The sequence below is a fragment of the Gekko japonicus genome, unplaced genomic scaffold, assembly GCF_001447785.1.
Source record: "Gekko japonicus isolate JY-2015 unplaced genomic scaffold, Gekko_japonicus_V1.1 scaffold3293, whole genome shotgun sequence".
Lineage (NCBI taxonomy): Eukaryota > Metazoa > Chordata > Lepidosauria > Squamata > Gekkonidae > Gekko > Gekko japonicus.
Genome location: NW_015164298.1, coordinates 68,125 through 87,810, shown reverse-complemented (window position 1 = coordinate 87,810; position 19,686 = coordinate 68,125). Strand labels below are relative to the sequence as shown.

Below are 19,686 nucleotides of genomic sequence, written 5' to 3'. Positions count from 1 at the left end.
CAGTGCATTTGGGTGGTATCAATGCAATGCCCCGGCAGTTAAACTTTTTTTCTGAGCCATACCAAAAGACCTCACCAGTGGAGACTTGTGGATGCGCTTCATGGCATAAGTGTTCTTTTTCTGTGAACGCTTTCAAGTCTGTTTTCCCCACATCAGTAGCTCCGTGCATGTTTGAAACCTGAGCACTGTGTTCGTCAAAGAGGAAGAGAGGAAACTGCCTAATGGATCATGGCTATAATTTTTACAGGACATTCCTTATTTCTAGCATTCATGATGTTGGTACTCTCTACTGTTGAAGAGCCTGCAAGCAATTATTCGGACTGGGTGGCTTTTGCAGAGAATGTGGATCAGTACGAAGAGCAAAAAATGGAAGCTTTCAGGACTAGTGAGAAAATGAGAAAAGCCGTGATCCATCCAAGCTTATATTTTAATGCTGACGAGATCCCAACACTGAGGCAGAAATCACGCATGAGCCACCTGCACCTTTTTAGAACAATCCGAAGTGCAGTGTCAGTGATGCTCTCCAGTCCGTCCTACTACCTACCTCCCCCCAAGCATACAGATTTTGCGGCCAAGTGGAATGAGATCTATGGAAACAATCTTCCTCCCTTAGCATTGTATTGTCTCCTGTGCCCAGAAGACAAAGCTGCCTTTGATTTTGTGGTCGAATATATGGACAGAATGGCTGGATACAAAGACTGGCTGGTGGAGAATGCCCCAGGGGATGAAGTTCCACTTGGGCACTCTTTAACTGGCTTTGCCACTGCTTTTGATTTCTTATATGCCTCACTGGATGATGGCAGAAGGCAAAAATATTTTGCCAAGATATGGACCATGAGTGAGGAATTGTATGAATATTCCAAAGTACGTTCCTGGGGCAAGCAACTTCTTCATAATCACCAAGCCACTAATATGCTAGCATTGCTCATTGGGGCCCTTGTAACCGACGGGGGCATTGAGTCCCAAGCCAATACTTGGAAACATGCTGTAGTGGATGTGATGGAGAAAACCTTGTTTCTGCTTAATCATATTGTCGATGGCTCTTTGGATGAAGGTGTGGCTTATGGCAGTTATACAGCCAAATCGATTACTCAGTATATCTACCTGGCACAGCGCCACTTTGGAATTAATAATCTCGGAAACAACTGGCTCAAGATGCACTTTTGGTTTTATTATGCTACACTTTTGCCAGGCTTTCAGAGGACTGTAGGCATAGCTGATTCTAATTATAATTGGTTTTATGGCCCTGAAAGCCAGCTGGTTTTCCTTGATAAATTTGTGTTGAAGAATGGAATGGGCAATTGGCTTGCACAACAAATTAGAAAGCACCGGCCCAAGGATGGCCCAATGGTGCCATCCACTGCCCAGCGGTGGAGTACCCTTCACACAGAATACCTGTGGTATGACCCCGGACTCACTCCCCACCCTCCGCCTGATTATGGCACTCCTAAAATGCATATATTCCCTAACTGGGGGGTTGTCACGTATGGAGCAGGGTTGCCAAACACTCAGACCAACACCTTTGTTTCTTTTAAATCTGGAAAGGTGGGCGGCCGTGCGGTCTATGATATAGTCCACTTTCAGCCATATTCTTGGATTGATGGGTGGAGAAGCTTCAATCCGGGGCACGAACACCCTGATCAAAATTCTTTCACTTTTGCTCCCAATGGGCAGGTTTTTGTATCTGAGGCCCTCTATGGTCCCAAGCTTAGCCACTTGAATAACGTTCTGGTGTTTGCTCCGTCTCCCACAAGTCAGTGCAACCAACCATTTGAGGGCCAGCTAGGAGAATGCACTCAGTGGCTTAAGTGGACTGGGGATGAAGTTGGAGATGCAGGGGGTGAAATCGTCACAGCTTCTCAGCATGACGACATGATGTTTGTGAGTGGGGAGGCAGCCTCTGCCTACTCCTCTGCCATGAAGCTGAAAAGTGTCTACCGTTCTCTGCTCCTGCTCAATCCTCAGACATTACTTGTAGTGGACCATATAGAAAAAGAGGAGGACTCTCCCATCAACTCCATCAGTGCCTTTTTTCATAACCTTGACATTGATTTTAAGTATGTACCATATAAATTTATGGACAAATATAATGGAGCTATGATGGATGTGTGGGACGCTCACTATAAAATGTTTTGGCTTGACCATCATGGAAATAGCCCTGTTGCTAGGATACAAGAGGCAGAGCAGGCAGCCGAGTTCAAAAAGAGGTGGACACAGTTTGTAAATGTCACTTTTGCTACAAAAAGCACCACTGCAAGAATTGCCTACCTGTTCTATGGGCCTTATGTCAATATTTCTAGCTGTAGGTTTATTGAGGATGCCCGATCAGGGTTTCAGATGGCTCTAAATGTCAACAATACAGAAACTGTTTTCTCTGTTGCAACCGACTATCTAAATCTGAGGACGAGATTCAGTTATTTGGGATTTGGTGGCTATGCCAAGGTAATCACGCAAGGAAAAGTTACTAGATTTGGTTTGGGCACTGAAGTAGTAGAAAAGCAGGCACTTGCTACCAGATCTGTTTTCCCATTTGGATTTAAAGTGAATATAATTGTGGGGCTGGTTTTGGGGATTGGCTTGGCCATATTGGCTATTCAGTGGCGGTTCTACATTTCCTTCAGCAAACTTTTGCGTTGGATTCTGATCCTGGTCATCACGTTGTGGTTTGTTGAACTGGTGGATGTGTGGACTTCTTGCACGCAACCCATCTGTGCAAAATGGGGCAGCGATTTGACGAGCACCGAACACAGTGCAGGAAAGGAACAAGGACACCTTGGGGGCATGCCCGATGTTGTCATCACCTCTCTCCCCAGTTCAGGGGCAGAAATTCTGAAGCAACTCTTTTTCAACAGCAGCGACTTTGTCTACATCAGGATCCCCACAGGATACCTGGATGTCCCTGAGACAGAATTTGAGATTGACTCCTTCGTCGATGCCTGTGAATGGAAGGCGTCTGATGTGCAGAGTGGCCGCTTTCGTCTTCTCCAGGGTTGGTTGCAGTCTCTGGTCAAAGACACAAAACTTCATTTACAAAATATTCATTTACATGACACCAGCAGAAATAATAAGTTAATTCAGCATTCTGGTACTAGTAAAGACAAGAAGAGGCGGCCCAGGAAGAGAGAATCCATAGTGGAACAAAGAAACCGGCTGAGGGGTAGTTTGGACAAAGATGCTGAATACATTAAGGAACTGAGGAGACACCTTGCCTTCTATCCCAATGCACGTCCTGTACTTAGTCTGAGCAGTGGGAGCTGGACATTAAAGCTTCCTTTCTTTCAAGAAATCATAGGTCCTTCACTGAGAGCACTCTATGTAGTACGGGACCCTCGGGCCTGGATTTACTCAATGTTATACAAAAGCCAGCCAAGCCTTTACTCCTTGAGAAAGGTGCCTCAGCATTTAGCTATGCTATTTAAAGCAGAAGGCAGGAAAGACAAGTGCAGTTTACAGTCAGGTTATGCCTTTGAATATGAACCACTGCGGGAAGAACTCGCTGATTCAAATTCAAATGCCATCTCGGTGATGTCCCGCTTGTGGGTGGCAAACACAGCAGCAGCCCTCAGGATCAACGGGGATTTGCTGCCAGCAAATTATCTGCTCCTTAAGTTTGAAGACATTGTGGGCTTCCCCCAGAAAACAGCTGAAACCATCTCTACCTTTCTGGGCATCCCCCTGTCTCCTGTCAGTCTAAACCAAATATTATTTGCCACATCCACCAATCTTTTCTACCTTCCTTATGAAGGGGAAGTGTCCCCAGCAAGTATCCAAGCTTGGCAACACAATATGCCTCGTGAGGAGATTGGTCAGATCGAGGACATCTGTTCAACTCTAATGGACCGCTTAGGATATCCAAAGTTTACTGATTTAAATGCTGCGGGTCAGCAGTAGTTTGCACTAAGGATCTCCAGACTCTTCAGTTTGTAGATACGAATAAGAGAAGCTGGTTTATTCTTGTAAAATGTCTGTACAGTCTGTTACACCTGCAGAGAGAGATTATTTTAAATGAAAAGAGATATTTGGTCTAGTCAGTTTTTGCTTTTATTCCCCCCCCCCTTCCCTGAAAAAAAAAGAGACTCATAATTACTTTTGCTGCCTTTTAAAATAAAGCTGTATGAATCTTTATATTCTTTTCCAGATGGGCACTGGATAGCTCAGGGGATTGGTAATAGGATAAGGGACCTTTCATTTCTAGGCGATTAGTATGAATCCCAGCCAGGCGGGGAGTTGCGAAGTGTCACTGCCGTCTGTGAAATCCGTCAGGAGGGAGGTGGGAAGGGCTCATCCCTCGTTTTCAGTGAACAACTGTTTGTCTCCCAAAACAGATTTCACATTTGGCAGCAATGATCTCCCTTGGGCTAGATTTACTGGCATGTTATGTCCGATTTTAACTACTCCAGCGGTGCCGAGAGCCTGTAAACTCAACCTAACCAGCCAGTTCGGCTGGGTTTTGTGATTACCCGGTATCGCTGGAATGACAGGAACCTGATCCATCAAACATGCATGTACATATAGGCACCCCACGCCTATTCTGTCTCTCATTTTGCTAGGATTCTGCCACCTTTAGTGGCAGCCTTTGCAAAGAGGCCAAAAACAAAAGTGGCACGAAAATCAAACAGTTCTCCTTGATATGTTTTTTTCCCTGTCTCTGTAGTGACAAGCTTGGTCCAGCAGGGTGACATTTCCTATAGTATCTAGTTCACAAATGTCTTCAGTCAGAAGTAAGTCAAAAAGGGGAGCATGGTGCTGCTGATACCAAGAAAAGAAAATACACTGTGAAACAGCAATTTCTAACAATTATAAATAAAGACTTGAGCAAGCTTATTTGTCTGATAATGATATTAAAGTAAAATACAATGTTCTAACAAAAGGAAACTTTATGAAGTGGAACTTTGAACATATGTGTACAACATGTCTTATGAAATAAATCTTAAACATATATGTGTACCATGTCAAAGGACGAGAGACAAGCCACAACTAAATGCAAACCAACTCTTCTGAGGTTGAGACAGCTTGCTCCTCGTGCATGGGACCTGGTGTGAGTTTTCATTAAGTTTGGGAGTTCCATATGAAAATGCTTATTCTTGACTCTGATGAAGATTGTAAACATGACCTTACCTGGAAGAAATGCTAGTTTGCTGGAAAGTCATATCATCCACAGAAAGATGGATATACCTGCTGTTAAAATCATTGCTTGTCAAAAGCACAGAAAACGCAAGTCATCTCGGTGCCTGAATTTTGCTTTGAGTTATTATGTAACACGTTAAGCGACCTTGTTTTACTTGTATTCTGTTTTGCACTTTGTTGTGGCTTGTCTTTCATCCTTTGACATGGTGCACATATGTTTAAGATTTATTTCATAAGACATGTTGTACTCATGTGTTCAAAGTCCCACTTTATAAAGTGTCCTTCTATTATAACATTGTATTTAACTTTAATATAATTATCAGACAAATAAGCTTGCACAAGTTTGTATTTATATATAATTGTTAGAGTTTGCTTTTTCACAGTGTATTTTGTTTTCTTAGGTCAGAAGTAGTCATGAAGAGAAGCAAATGGCCTCCCCAGGAAACACAAGAATTAGTATCTGCTCTCAGGTTTTTGAACATTACAGCCTATTGGTTAAAAGGTTCTCTCCCCCCCCCCCCACGTCTTCCATCTGCGGGTCTGTAGTGCAGTTTAGTGCTGTAGAATTATATTGGAAATGGTGGAGGAAGCTTCCTGGAAAAAGAAGGTACTGTGTAGAAGACAAACAGAAGAACCATATATCAGCATAAGGTTCTTCTGTTTATCTTCTACCCTGTACCTTCTTTTTTCCCCAGGAAACTTCACCCACCATTTCCAATTTAATTCTACAGTGCTGAACTGTAACTTAATTCTTATTGGCATGGGAAAAACATGAAAAAATAACTTTTACTTTTCATTTTAAGGGGTTATGGTGTTCACAATAGTGTTCACATGGGTAAATTTGCAATAGATTGAAATTTTAGCATATGGGATGCTATCATAAGAACTTCTTAACATACTTATAGAAATGACATGCGTACACAGAAGGGCTGAAATGTAACTGTAATCCCATTTAAATGCTTGCCCAGCAAATGATTATGAAATCTGGTGCTAAAGCACTGAGGGTTTCCTTTTTCACACATCAGAAACCTGAAAACATGTGCATTTAAAACTGCACACCAAAAGCAGAATGACTAAAAGACACATTTATATAGCATGTAAAGTCCAGTCTCTTTCTGCTTCAGATGCATTCCTGTTTGTGTGCAGTAGATATTTCCATAATGTGTGTGTATGAGAGATGTGTGTCTGAAAACGCGATGCAAACATATGCTTGGGATCTATGATTGGCCCAAGCTTCAAAGTATGTGTTTACCCCAAGTTTTCAGAAATGCATCTCCATTCAACACCTTCTGATTTTCCTGTCTATCCATCCTGTGTCTGTATGATGACATGGACGGTCTCCTTAAAAGGATCGTGTCCATCTATATCAACTTGGTGAAGTTCTAAGACCAATGAATGGTGCCTTCTTGTGGGAACTGACCTTACCTAAAGGAAAACTAGTTGGAACCCAAAGGAGGGCTGTATCGACTGGCATGTCCAAACTTTGGTATTTCCTCTATCTGGAGGAGAGTCGACTTGCTCTGACAGGCTTTCCAAAGCCAGTTCAGGACGTTTTGGTCTGGAAGTGTTTTGAGCTAAATTGAAAGAAAGGTAGCGCCTGTTGTATTCTGTTATGTGTTGTAGTGCTGCCTGTGTTTTGTATTTGCTGTTTTAAATGTTGTTGGATTTAATTTAATTTTGTAACAGATATTATTTTTTAAAGAAAAAAATGTCGGCCACCTTAGGGGAGTACTCTGAATAAATAAATGAAGACATATGATGGATGAGATTCTTCCCCCCCCCCCTCCAGTAATGTTCCGATCAGCCCTTGAAGTCATCTTATGCTTTCATTGCATCAAAAATGATCAGAACAATTCCAGATTCAAGCTTCTTCTTCACATATACAAACTTGCACATAATTACCTCTGAAATCAACAGGATTTATTTCTGGGAAAGTATACATAGTATCAGGGTATGGATAGTATCAGCCCAGTTCTAATCAGACGTACTCGACAAAAAAATCATGTTGATTTTAACAGTAATTGCAATCCTAAATAAAATCACACCTTTCAAAGGCCATTGAACTCCTTGGATTTTGAAGGATGTGCCCCTGTTTACTATTGCACTGTTAATATGCTTGACGTTGCTGCACAAGCATATTGCATTTGTAAAGAATGCCAAAATGAACTTACAGTGCTTCAGTTCTTTGCTTCCCCCTCCATATCTCCTACTCTGGTTCATGATATTTCTTCTTAGTAATTCCTTTTCAAAATCTATTTCAGTTTTCCTTTATAGAAAATCAGTCCCACAGTCATTTAATTTGCACTAAAATTTTAGAGGCAGGCATGCTTTTGCAAATTCCTTTCCTTTCCTTTGAAGCCAGATTGTGTTCTCCTGTGAATCCTTTGTGTGTGTGCGTGTGTGTGTGTTCTCCTATCCATTTTGCTTCATATTCTCTAGAGAAGACTATAAATGTCTGCAGATGTGCTAATCAAGCTTAGATGGTAGACAGCCCTTTGTTTCTTTTTTCCCCCTTCCCCCCTGCACTTTTTTTCCCTTTCCCTGTCTGGCGTTTCATTACAAATGAAGTTGTGGAAAGAAATATGCTTCCTCTTGTTGGTAGAAACTACCATCAGAGTTAGGTGTCATTATGCTGGAATATTCAATCTAAGTAATTACCATTTATTTGGATGACAAGCATTACCCGGTGTCAGGATTTAATGAGTTTGTCTCTGCAGACTGATAGCCTCTTGGTGATGTCTCATGCTTTGGTGTTAAATTCTTCTCCTCCCTCCCCCAGCCCCCTTACAAAAGGCAGCAACGTTTTGTGATCTCTCATTCTGACCTAGATAAAAGTAGCAGACATTCATTATTTTGTCAAATTGTGCCTCTAGCCTGATAAAGCTGTTGATATGTCACAGTTTCGCTAACCGTAACTTGGCTGTTAACTCATCTTGGATTAGAACAGTGACTAACATCCCTTTTTTCCCAGGGCTTTCCTCTGGCTAGGTAGAATGTCACACGCTGAAGGAGACAGCAAAGCGTATTAATGTGCATTGATATGTTAGTGAAAGCTTGGATCCTAACAGTTATTCCCACTAAACTGTTTCTGTCTTGTCTCTCTTTTGCCTTTCTCTTATCAAACATATGTAAAATGGGCTTTTGTCATTGCCGCTACATTTTTTTGTTAGTCAGTGAACTGTATCTCTGCTCTTCAAGATCTTCTGCTGATGCCGGTCCCTTGTTCATGTCACCCGTGAGACACTTGGAAGAGCAGACTCTAGACAAAAAGTTTGCTCTTAGTTTGGATCTACAGTCCCAAATATGAGCAAACCCCATTACGTGGCTGGCTTCTGCTGGCATTTTGAGGGCTTCAGACGATTAAAAAAAATTAGGAGAAGAACCTAGAGAAGCTACAAAGAGATGTTCTTGCTAATACCATGTGAGGGGTATTTTCCTTTTATTTCTTATAAAACGTGTGTCTCTGGAACTGTAATCACCCAATTATCGAAATTCTTTTTCTAATAACCCTGTTGTTTCCAGAGAGTAAGTAATTTGACTCTCAGAGTCTTTATTTCATTGCTATTCAACTGGGAGGTAATTTTTATTTAGGGCTGAACTGCATAGCATGAACTTTGGCAATCCAGTGCAGCACAATTCCTCTCTGAGATTCATATGAGGTCCAGTATTCATTTCCAACTGAGCAGGGCAGTCAGGACTATGTATTCTCCGCAGTCATCTTCTGCTATCATGATGGGGGGGGGGGTGTCTCCCAAGAAGAACAGTATTCACTTCTAGAACTTCTTCACTCACTTTTTTTTTTCTGCTAAAGGAACTGAGTGATCGTAAGTACAGCTGCTGGCCAAAGAGGACTTTAAAACCAGAATACATATAAAGCAGAACCAGTTGTGAAGTTCTCCTGCACAAGACTCATTGACATATATGAGAGTCATACAAGAACATAATTCTTAGCCATTTCAGTGCAGCTAGCACTGTAAAGCTTCCTAATAGTCTAAAGCTGGCCTTTACCATTTTTAACCAACTAAACCTACAGTGTTGTGCTAAGTAGAGTAATGCCCTTCTCAGCTCATTGTCTTCAATGGATTTGGAAAGGGGTGTGGCTTGGTATACAAATGATGGTCCATTAGATGGGGTGTGGCAGCATTATGGATGGTAGTCCTAAAAACTCAAAAAAACTGTTCTGCTGCCTGTTTGGGATAGCAAACACAAAACAGATGTAGGAATGAAGCAGTCAGTACGAATATTGTGGATGTCTACATTTGGGTCAGAAGTCATGCAGGCCTGGGTTCAAGTTTGGGTCTCTGTTTCCTAGTACCTAACTCAAACTACAAACTCTGTGTTATTGTTGTCACAGTATTGTTGGGTATGTGTTTATAACTTTACAAGTAAGGGGACCCGCGATACTCACGGGGGGGGGAGAAGAGCTCCGTCTCCTCCAACCCCCCCTGCTCGATCTCCCCGAGGCGGCGGCAAGGCCGGTCTCCCCCCCCCACCCGGCTCGGAGGCGGAGGCAGCGGCGAGGCCGGTCCTCCCCCCCGTCCGGCTCGGAGGCGGCAGCGGCGAGGCCGGTTCTGCCCCCCGCCCGGCTCCGAGGTGGCGGCGAGGGCGGTCTTCCCCCCCGCCCGGCTCCTAGGCGGAGGTGGCAGCGGCGAGGCCGGTCCCCCCCGCCCGGCTCCTAGGCGGCAGTGACAGCGGTGAGGCTGGTCCGCCCGCCCGGCACCGAGGCGGCAGCGAGGCCGGTCTTTGCCCGCCCGCTCGCGGCGAGGCCGGCTCCGGAACTTCTTGTTGCTTCAGGAGGAGCTGCTGCTCTCTGTGGAGGAGATAAATCTCTACCCTTTCCCCCCCCCTCCGAAGCGAGGGCCGAGCGGCCTGCCGCTCTCTCCCTCCTCGCTCCAAAGTGAGGGCCCCCTCCCTGCTCACGGCTTGCCTTTCAAACGACGTCGTCGTTCGCAGAGCGTTCCCTGCGCGTGCGCAGGGGACGCTCTGTGAGTTTCGGGGGGATTTAAACATCCCCCCGATTTTTTTTCAAGGTTTAGCATTTTTGTGCACACGTGGGGACCTCCCCACGTGTGCCCACAAATCTCCCTGCCCCCCAGGTCGTCCCGGAGCGCGGATTTAGCGATCCGCACAGACAGGGCGACTTGGGTATTAGATATATAGATGCCAGTGGGTTAATAGGATGATTGTATTGAGACCACAAATATAAATAATGCAGGAAAATCATAAAGCTGTTTTGAAAAACACAAATAGAAGGACTTCCATTTGCAGGCTACATTGTATAATTACTCTTCACTAATGGGACACATGGTGCCCTTGCAAGAGAAACAATGATAATGGAATGAAGCAGGAACAATGTTTTACTCTGGAAGAAAACAACAAGAAGAATAAGTATGAACCAGAGAACTAGCTAGAAATAGCTAACTATATAAATATGGACACATTATTTTTTTAAAAAGTCTTGTTTGCAGTAAGTGTTCCTTAAATAACCTGTTCTCTCATTCTGTTGCTGTGTCCTCCTGAACATATTCGTGTATGTCAGAAGCTAGTTAGCTCTTCAGTCTAATGATAGGAGGAAAAATATCTGATAAGAAGACTGCCCCCTAGTTTACATTTACACACACACACACAAACACACACACACACACACCCTAACCTGACGTGGCCAGTAGCTACAGCCTAGGGTTGCCAGCTTTGGATTGGGAAATACCTGTAGAACCTGTGAAGGGGTGGAACCTGTGAAGGGCTGGGTTTGGGGAGGGGAGGGACTTCAATGGGGTATAATGCCATAGAGTCTACCTTCCAAAGTGACCATTTTATCCAGGGGAACTGATCTCTGTCACCTGGACATCAGTTGTAATAGCGGGAGATCTTCAGCTACCACCTGGAGGATGGCAGCCCTACTACAGCTGTGGGACTAAAGTAATACAAGACATGGAAGCAGCCCTGTAGCTAGGGATTTTGGGGTGAGGGGGCCTTGGGGGGTACAACTAATTAAATCAAAGCTAATAACATTAATTCAATTTGGGGCCAGCCCGGAAAAGAGGAGGCATGGAAGAAATGCTAGGGGCTGGGCCCCGTGGGCCCCACATTAGCTACGGGCCTGCATGGAAGCTACACCACTTCTCAGACTTTGGAATGTTCACATGAGAGAAACCGTGTAAGTGGAACTTCCAGAAAATTAGGCATATCCATGACACCTCAGCTCCTCCACACAGCTGCATTGAGGGAAATACTCTATATGTAGGCAATTTTTTGATGTATGGACCAGAGCTGTGTTCACATGGGGGGGGGGTGTTATTATTTTTCTCCTGTAGGTTTTTTTTTAATCAGGTAGTAGATTTTGTACCATAGCATCTTTTGTTTACAACTGTAGTACATTTCTTTGATAGTATGCAGGTATTTATACTCCAGTTTTCTCCACATTAGAGACCCAAAGCAGCTTAGAATAGCTTTCTCTCCTCTTTAATTTCTATTTTCACAACAACAACCATGTGAAGTGGCTCAAGCTGAGACAGAGTGAATGGCCCAACGTCAGTGAACTTCCATAGTCCCATAGATATTCAGACCTGGGTCTTCAAGTCCCAGACCTACTCCAGCACTCTAGAAGCAGATACAGTCCTATGAAGATGCAGCTGTAGAACACTCAAGGATAGAATTTACTGATGTTTTACAGCCAGGTGCTGCTGTGGCCATGCCACCTACACACAGGGGAATGTGGAGGCCAGGCCAAGCGCCATGGGAACCATGGGACTGCAGAATGCACCCCACTTCCTTCCGCACTCACAGTGGATGCCAGGCAGCAGGAAGATGATGTGTGGGCATGGGACACAGCCCCTGGGGAAGGAGGTAGCTGAAGGGGGAGACTTGTGGGGAGCCAGGCTACTGGGGCTCACAGCCTTCTGACTATGGTGCTAACTGCTAACAAGCCCTTCAAGAGCTGGCTTGAGGTCAGATTCCCAAAATTTTACACCCCAGTAATAGCTCTGAGCTGCCTGTATTGTGCTGTAGCCAGATTTTAGGACACAGGGAAATGACTGAAATTTGTTATGCTTATCCACTGTATCTGGATCCCATAAATCAAATGTCTCTTTTTATAATTATGCTCACACAGATCCTCAGCTACTATCTCTATAACAAACAGAACATTTTATGCACAGAAATGCTGTCAGTGTAGGAGTTTCCCCACCAGACCTATTTGCATGTGATTTATTTCTGTATGTTCAGTGCAGTGTGAGTAACATCAAACTGAAGGGTGTTCTCAGAATCTTTTAAACATACAGCAACATCCATACAGATTTGACTAATGATGGGAATATCTGTCCCTTGAATTTAATGGGACAGAAAGCAATTTGACAGATTTCATAAGTCCACAGGTATTCAGACAAGCTGCATGTGTGTAGATACACAGTTAACTCTTGGTAGCTAAAGCAATTCTAAAATGGACAAGCAGAAATGGCTAGTTTCCTTATGACTCTGATGTACTTGGGGGGGGGGGGGATGAAAGCGATAAACCTAGTCGTTTATTCTAGCATTCTTAACAACCCAGTGTTCACTGTCACACATTATGAAATCTCATGTTTTGTCAGCTATAGAACGTTTTAATTAAATTGCTGCTCTATTTAATTTCTGATGATGTGTGAGTTAGTTGCATGCCTCAGCTCAAATATTGTGAGGCTCCCTATCCTTAGAAACATTTTAAAGGCAGTCCAGATAAATTTTGTCCTTAGGTATGGCATTTAGATGCACTTTGCTCTGCTTGAGGGCAAGGACATGCTCTAAATAGCATCTAAAGAACTTTAATTCTTTGTGATATTATACTTGTGTGTTGAGAATGTCTGACTAGCAATTATGTTTGCTTCACCAATGATGTTTCTCCTTTGTGGGAGGGGAGGGGGTGTTACTTGTGAACATAAAACGAACTTTGAGAAGCTATTACGCATTACATAGAACAAAATATCATGTGGGAAATGTCTCTATTTTTTTGTATTTTTCATATGTGCATGTGAGTGTGTGTGCACCTGGAAGTCATGGTGACTTCTGGTGACTGTGTGTACACCTAGAAGTCATGGTGATCTCTGGTGACTGACCCCTACTGGGAGCCTGAAGGATACCTGAATAAAGTTTGCCCCCGCCTCCTGCCTCTGGTATTCCAAGGAGGTCTCTCATCCAAGTACTTGGCAGAGTTAACCTGCTTAGCTTTCAACATCTGACAAGACTGGGCTTGCCTGGGCTATCCAGGTCAGGGCACACATAGGAAATGGCTCTTAATCAAAGTACTCCTGGACTCTTTTGTGCTGATCATTTCCTCAGTGCAGAAATGAATGCTTTTTTAATCTATTTCAAAGGTGAAACTTGTAAAATGGTTTGTCAAACTGAATGGCTGCTTACCACCCAGAAGCAGGTCCACAAAAGAAATTACAGTGGCTATTAAACAGAAAACAGGTTGTGCAGCAAATGGAAGTATGAACCAGCAAGAAAGGCTTGGTGAGTCAATGGTTTTAGTTGTGTTTGAAGAATTCCGATATAGGCCTACAGTCTTCTCGTCTTACGTAGGCAAGTATTCTAGTTTGCTGAAGTTAAGGGAACAGTTTTGTGGGGTTGAAGGGTCATGTATATACCCCATGTAACCCAACAGCATAGCCTATTCAGTAGAAGAATGCACCGTATGTTCATTTCAACCGTGTTTGATGCAGTGAGCTGGAACACATGAAAGTAGGGTTGTGAGGTCCCCCTGACCACCCGTAGGGGGTGGAGAGGGTAGGGTTGCCAGATCCAGGTTGGGGAACTCTTGGAGATTTGGGGATGGAGCCTGGGGACGGGAGGGACCTCAGTGTGGCACAGTGCCATGGAGTCCACCTTTCAAAGCAGCCATTTTCTCCAGGGGAACTGATTTCTGTAGTCTGGAGTTGAGCTGTAATTCTGGGGGATCTCCAGGTCCCACCTGGAGGTTGACATCCATGAGAATTGCACCATGTGATATAAGGGATAGGTTTAGCATATCAAAAACAGTATCAAGTAAAATACAACATGAGAATATAGGAAGCTGACTTGTCCTGATTCAGACTATTAGTCCATCTAGGTAACAGCCAAACTAAATGTTATGGCAGCCATGGGTTGAACCTGTGGCTACCAAAGCCATTTTAAAGGAGCAGTTAGCAATTTAAAAATTGCTGTGAGGTCCCAATCACCCATAGCACAGCAGCACCATGTATTCTTGTTTCCCCCCTGCACCCTTTCAAGTGGCAAAACAGTTGGGGAGGGGGAGCTGTTTCAACACTTGAAAAGGGACAAGGGTAAATGATCACATGCTGCTGCCATGCCGCAGGATCAGACCCTTTCAGCATTTTTAATGACTAAATTCTCCCTTAAAATGGTGCTGGCAGCCATGGGTTGGACCTGTGGCTGCAGTGATGTCTAGTTTGACCCTCAGAAGTCCACTTTGAAAGGAATTCACTCTTCAAGGTCCCATGCGGAGAAAGCTCTTTACTTATTGGTTCTGCCAGGGCTATTTTTGGGCAGGAACACACAGGAACGGAGTTCCGGCTGGCTCCCAAGTTGGCCACGCCCAGCAGGAACTCATTAGCATAATAGGCCACACCCAACAGCAGAAACTCAATAGGATTGGCTACATTAGGGGTGTGTGGCTTAACATGCAAAGGAGTTCCTGCTACAAAAAAGCCCTGGGTTTTGACAACAAACAAGGTAAACAGAATAAGAAGCAAAGGGTGGGTGTGGCTGGATGACCACTCTTCTGGTAACATGGGGGTGCGTCCTAATGTGCTAATGAGCTGTGCTGTCAGGGGTGTGGCCCAATATGCTAATGAGTTCCTGCTGTTGGGTGTGGCCTATTATGCTAATGAGTTCCTGCTGGGCTTTTTCTACAAAAAGAGCCCTGGTAAGAACATATTTGAGAGGAAAGGTAGCGTGGTATAGTCCAGTCTCATCAGATCTCAGAAGCTAAGCAGGGTCCGTACTTAGAAGGGAGACCACCAAGGAAGACTCCACAGAGGAAGGCAATGTCAAACCACCTCTGCTTCTCACTTGCTTTGAAAGCCCTTTACTGGGGTCTCCATAGGTCAGCTGTGACCTGATGGAACTTCTCTCTCTCTCTCTCTCACACACACACACATACACACACACATATATATATATATTGAATAGGGTTCTTTACAGTGAAATCCTAAGTAGAGTTGCAGCTTTCATTTAAGTCAATGGGCTTAAAATAGTGTAACTCTGCTTAGGATAGTGCTGCCAATTTGTCAAGAATTCTGCCTCATCCCTCCTTCTATTTGAAAAATCCAAATAAGGATGATTCTTTTATGCTAGCATGACATTTAAATAGCTAGCACTGAGAAAACATCTGCCAACAATTCTGCACCATTAAGCTAACAAACACATGGTCATCCAACATTCACAGAAGTATTGTTGCGAATCATAATCAATAACTTGATATGAGCATTCAGCAGGGGACCACAATGATATCCCAAGTCACAAAAGAAAGAAAGATAGTGAGGGAATGAGAAGCAGACAACAACAAAGAGCTGAAACAGATGACAGAAATACAGTAGACAAATGCCTCTTCTGCATCCATATTATCAACTGAAGAATGAACCTGGAACCTTTTGCATGCTAAGCATGTGCTCTGCTATGGAACCACAGCCAGTTATGATACCAGGCCAATGTGTGATTCTGTACATGCCTGAATGATCCTTTCAATCAATTTCACTAAATAAGCCACTTTATAGTGAGTCACATTTTTGGTCCATCTGGCTTTTTCTACTCTGGTTGACAGCAACTCCCCAGTGTCTTAGTTACAGACAAGTCCCCCCCCCCCCCAGTGCTTCTTCCTGAATTCCTTTTCAGATGCTCAGGATTGAAAATTGATCTTTCTGGCTGCAAAAATCATCTTCCCCTCCCTAGCCTGAGCCATGGCCTCTGCTCATACTACGAAGGACGATACAATTTCCTTAACCACTCTAGTAACCATCATCAATATCTCCATGAGTTATATAGAGTGTGCAATGCAGCTTTCACATTCTCAGCTGATATATCATCTTAACCCACTTTTCAGGAGTTTGCAGCATTACTCACAAACAGCGTTACTCACAGCCAGAGTACCAGTATTTACTGTCAGTGAATTCTGTGCTGTGCAATTACCTAAATTCAAGGACTGTGGCTGACTCAGATTTGTGTTAGATTAGTCTCAAAGTGGTCACAGAATTTTGTATGAAGTAGAAGTCAAAAGTGAATATTGTTGGCCCCTGACTAGTGAAATCATATCTAGGGATTCTGAAGAAAATAAAAAGTATTTTAATAAGATTTCTCAAGAAGGGCACATTGAAGCAGGTAGCCTGAAAAATCTTATTAACATGGATATTGAATTGCAGTTGGACATTCTAATGCCCCCCATTCCATTAACTGTACAGTTTTCACACATGTCTTATTTTCAGACTCTGCTGGTTGGAGGGCAGAGACGAGGAGGGGCTTGCCTCCTAGGTTCTCCCCTTCCAGTCAGCTTGTGAGCAATGCTTCAGCAAGGTATATTATTCCATCCCTCGATCCCTTCTATCCTCCCGCCCTGTAGCTTTGAGGAGAAGATCTGGCTTTCTTCCTCCTTGGCTGTCTCTAGGCAGGCCTTATAAAGGAGTACGTGGGGTGGACTTCCCGGGGCTCCCAGCAATGCATTTGCTTCCTATCCAATGGTCTTATCATCCCTCCACTCTAGCCTGCCATTCCAAGTCTTTCCCCAGACTGTTTCTGGCCTACTGGGCCTTCCTCTTGCTCCAGGGATTCCCTAGAAGTCACCCTTCCTTCTTCCAGTTTCTTGTCACCACTAGGGTTGCCACGCTCCAGATCTCCTGCTATTATAACTGATCTCAAGGAGACAGAGATCAGTTCACCTGGAAGAAATTGCCACTTTGGAAGGTGGACTCTATGGTATTACACCCAATTGAAGTCCCTTCCCTTCCCTCCCCAAACCTCACCCTTCTCAGGCTCCACCTCCCAAATTTCCAGGTATTTCCAACTAGAAGCTGGCAACCCTAGTCACTGGCCCCCTGCCCCCTGCAGGCATTGCTTTACCTTCCCTCCCTTCCTCATTTTCTGTCAACTAAGGACAGTCGTGTGAAGCTTCTGCTGTTTGTACAGGGCCAGCCAGCAGTGGAGGCCACAGGAGGCTGCCCGGCACTGCCATGACAGGCTCACCAGGCTCCTCAGAAGGAGGTAAGTTTGGGGTGGGAAGGATTCCATTCCCAGACACTTCTTTATTCCTAAAGAAGCTGGGCTGACTGCAGTAGCCTGCATTCCTTATCCTTTTATGCTCTGAGTGCTATGAATGCACTGTTTTATGTATTGTCAGTGTGAAGCTTCTTCTTTGATTCTGCAGCCAGATGTTCTTGGTTCATCAGTGATCAGTATTTCAGCTGGCACAGCATGGCATGGATTTTGAAATGTAGAGACAAATTATATTGCACTGGATTTTTAAAAAGTTCCATAGAGTGAATTCTTCTAAAAGACAAATTGTGATTCTTAAAGTTCACATTTTTAACATAACAGTAAATCACACATTTCTGGCACTGGAGCAGGAGTGAATCATTGCCAATTATGTCATATGACCTTATTTCAAAATAAGATCACAACAATGACTACATTGTGTTTTGTTTAAGGCATTTTAAATATGGCTATATTGGTACAATATGAACATTCCAACTTTCATTCCTAGTAGATCTAAAACTATTTATTTGTTAACCTTATTCTATACATTTTATTTCTCTAAGCTAATTAATATATGGGGCAGGGGGGAACTATCCTTCTATGTTTCTGTAGTTAGGCAAACCAGTAGAGATAAGCAACTTGTAGGTGACCATCTCTTGTGCTATCATAATTTGAGATAAAGAGTATTTTTTGTAACGTGTTAGTTACCCTTTGGTTTTCTTGAAGACCGGGGCTACCAAGCCCTGGTCAGGGTGGGGGATCCCCTAGCCCAAATTCCTATTCACTGTCACCACATGGAGCAGCAGTGGGGGGAATTAAAAATTAAAATATTAAAAACTTTAAAAACTCACTGGCATCACCAGTAAAATGACATCACTTCCAGGAATACCAGGAAGCAATTGCTGTAGCTCTAGGAATTGCCAGAAACCATAGAGTTTCTGTTCATTACTAGAGCGACTACTATCTTGTCCCGGTATTCCCCAGAAGTGATGTCATTGCACTGCTGAGACTGCCTCTCACCCCATTTTTCTAACCCCCCACCCTCCCACTGGTTGACTGGCAACCCTATTAAAGATACCTCAGTGGGACTGTCCCAGCTTGTGAGATACACCCCTGCAGGGGTCATTTCATAGAAAAAGAGGTGCAGGAGCTCATTAGCATAACTTATTTGCATAACTTATTTGCATAACTTATTTGCATATGCCATACCCTCTGACATCACTGGAAGTGTGTCAGAAGGCAACACTCACCACTCAGGCTCCACTGGACTGTTTTGGATTGCTAGCTACTGGGGGGAGTGCACAGGTCCGCCCTTCACAGAGGAGGTAGAGCTTGTCCCCTGAGGCGGGCCGGGGGGGGGGGCTCTGCAACTTACCTGGCTGCTTCTTGCTCCTCGTGGCCCAACTGAGGGCTGCTGGGAGCAGGGGGTGGGGCTTGTTGCATGTGCCTGTCCCCTGGACTCCTTACTGCAGGAGCTCCGCTCCTGTGCATTCCCGCAGGAAATGACCCCTGCATCCCTGTCCATTTCTGGTTAATTTCAGCCACTGCTGAATCCCAGCTCATCCAAAGGGGCAACTGAAGGCCTAATACAGATTGTGCAGTTTGCATGGTCACACCCAACATGCCAATGAGGTCTCACTAACCTGTTAGTGTTCTTTGAGGGGGTGAACAAACATGTGGACAAGGGGGATCCAATAGATATTGTTTACCTTGACTTCCAGAAAGCTTTTGATAAAGTTCCTCATCAAAGGCTCCTAAGTAAGCTCAAAAATCATGGGATAAAAGGACAAGTCCTTTTATGGATCAAAAACTGGCTAATTAATAGAAAACAGAGAGTGAGTATAAATGGCCAATTTTCTCAGTGGAGGGTGGTAAGCAGTGGGGTACCGCAGGGATAAGTACTTGGTCCACTGCTTTTTAACTTGTTCATTAATGATTTGGAGTTGGGAGTAAGCAGTGAAGTGACTAAATTTGCGGATGATACGAAGTTGTTCAGGGTGGTGAAAACCAGTGAGGTTTTCCTCACTGGTTCCTCATCAAAGTTCCTCATCAAAGGCTCCTAAGTAAGCTCAAAAATCATGGGATAAAAGGACAAGTCCTTTTATGGATCAAAAACTGGCTAATTCATGTGATATCAGAGGACCAAGCTGGTTTTTTACCAAAAAGACAGATTAGAGACAATGTAAGAATAGTAATGGATGCAATTGAATATTATGAGAAACACCCAGAAAAGGAAGTAGCTTTTTTATTTGTCGACGCAGAAAAAGCATTTGATAATCTCAATTGGAATTTTATGCTGCAGATGATGGAAAAAATAGAAACGGGACAACAATTCAGAAATTGTAT

The 19,686-nt window shown here is 43.9% G+C and overlaps 1 protein-coding gene across 1 annotated transcript; it reads left to right on the top strand.

Moving 5' to 3' along the window:
- The first annotated feature begins 228 nt into the window (after nt 1-228).
- DSEL (dermatan sulfate epimerase-like) lies at nt 229-4,517 on the top strand. Its single transcript, XM_015408797.1, has one exon. It carries the CDS (start codon nt 229-231, stop codon nt 3,889-3,891), a length of 3,663 nt encoding a protein of 1,220 aa, XP_015264283.1. The 3' UTR covers nt 3,892-4,517.
- The last annotated feature ends 15,169 nt before the right edge of the window (nt 4,518-19,686 follow it).

What these genes read in the sequence shown, in the direction of transcription:
- DSEL (XM_015408797.1), top strand. Translation starts at nt 229, where the DNA reads ATGGCTATAATTTTTACAGGACATTCCTTATTTCTAGCATTCATGATG.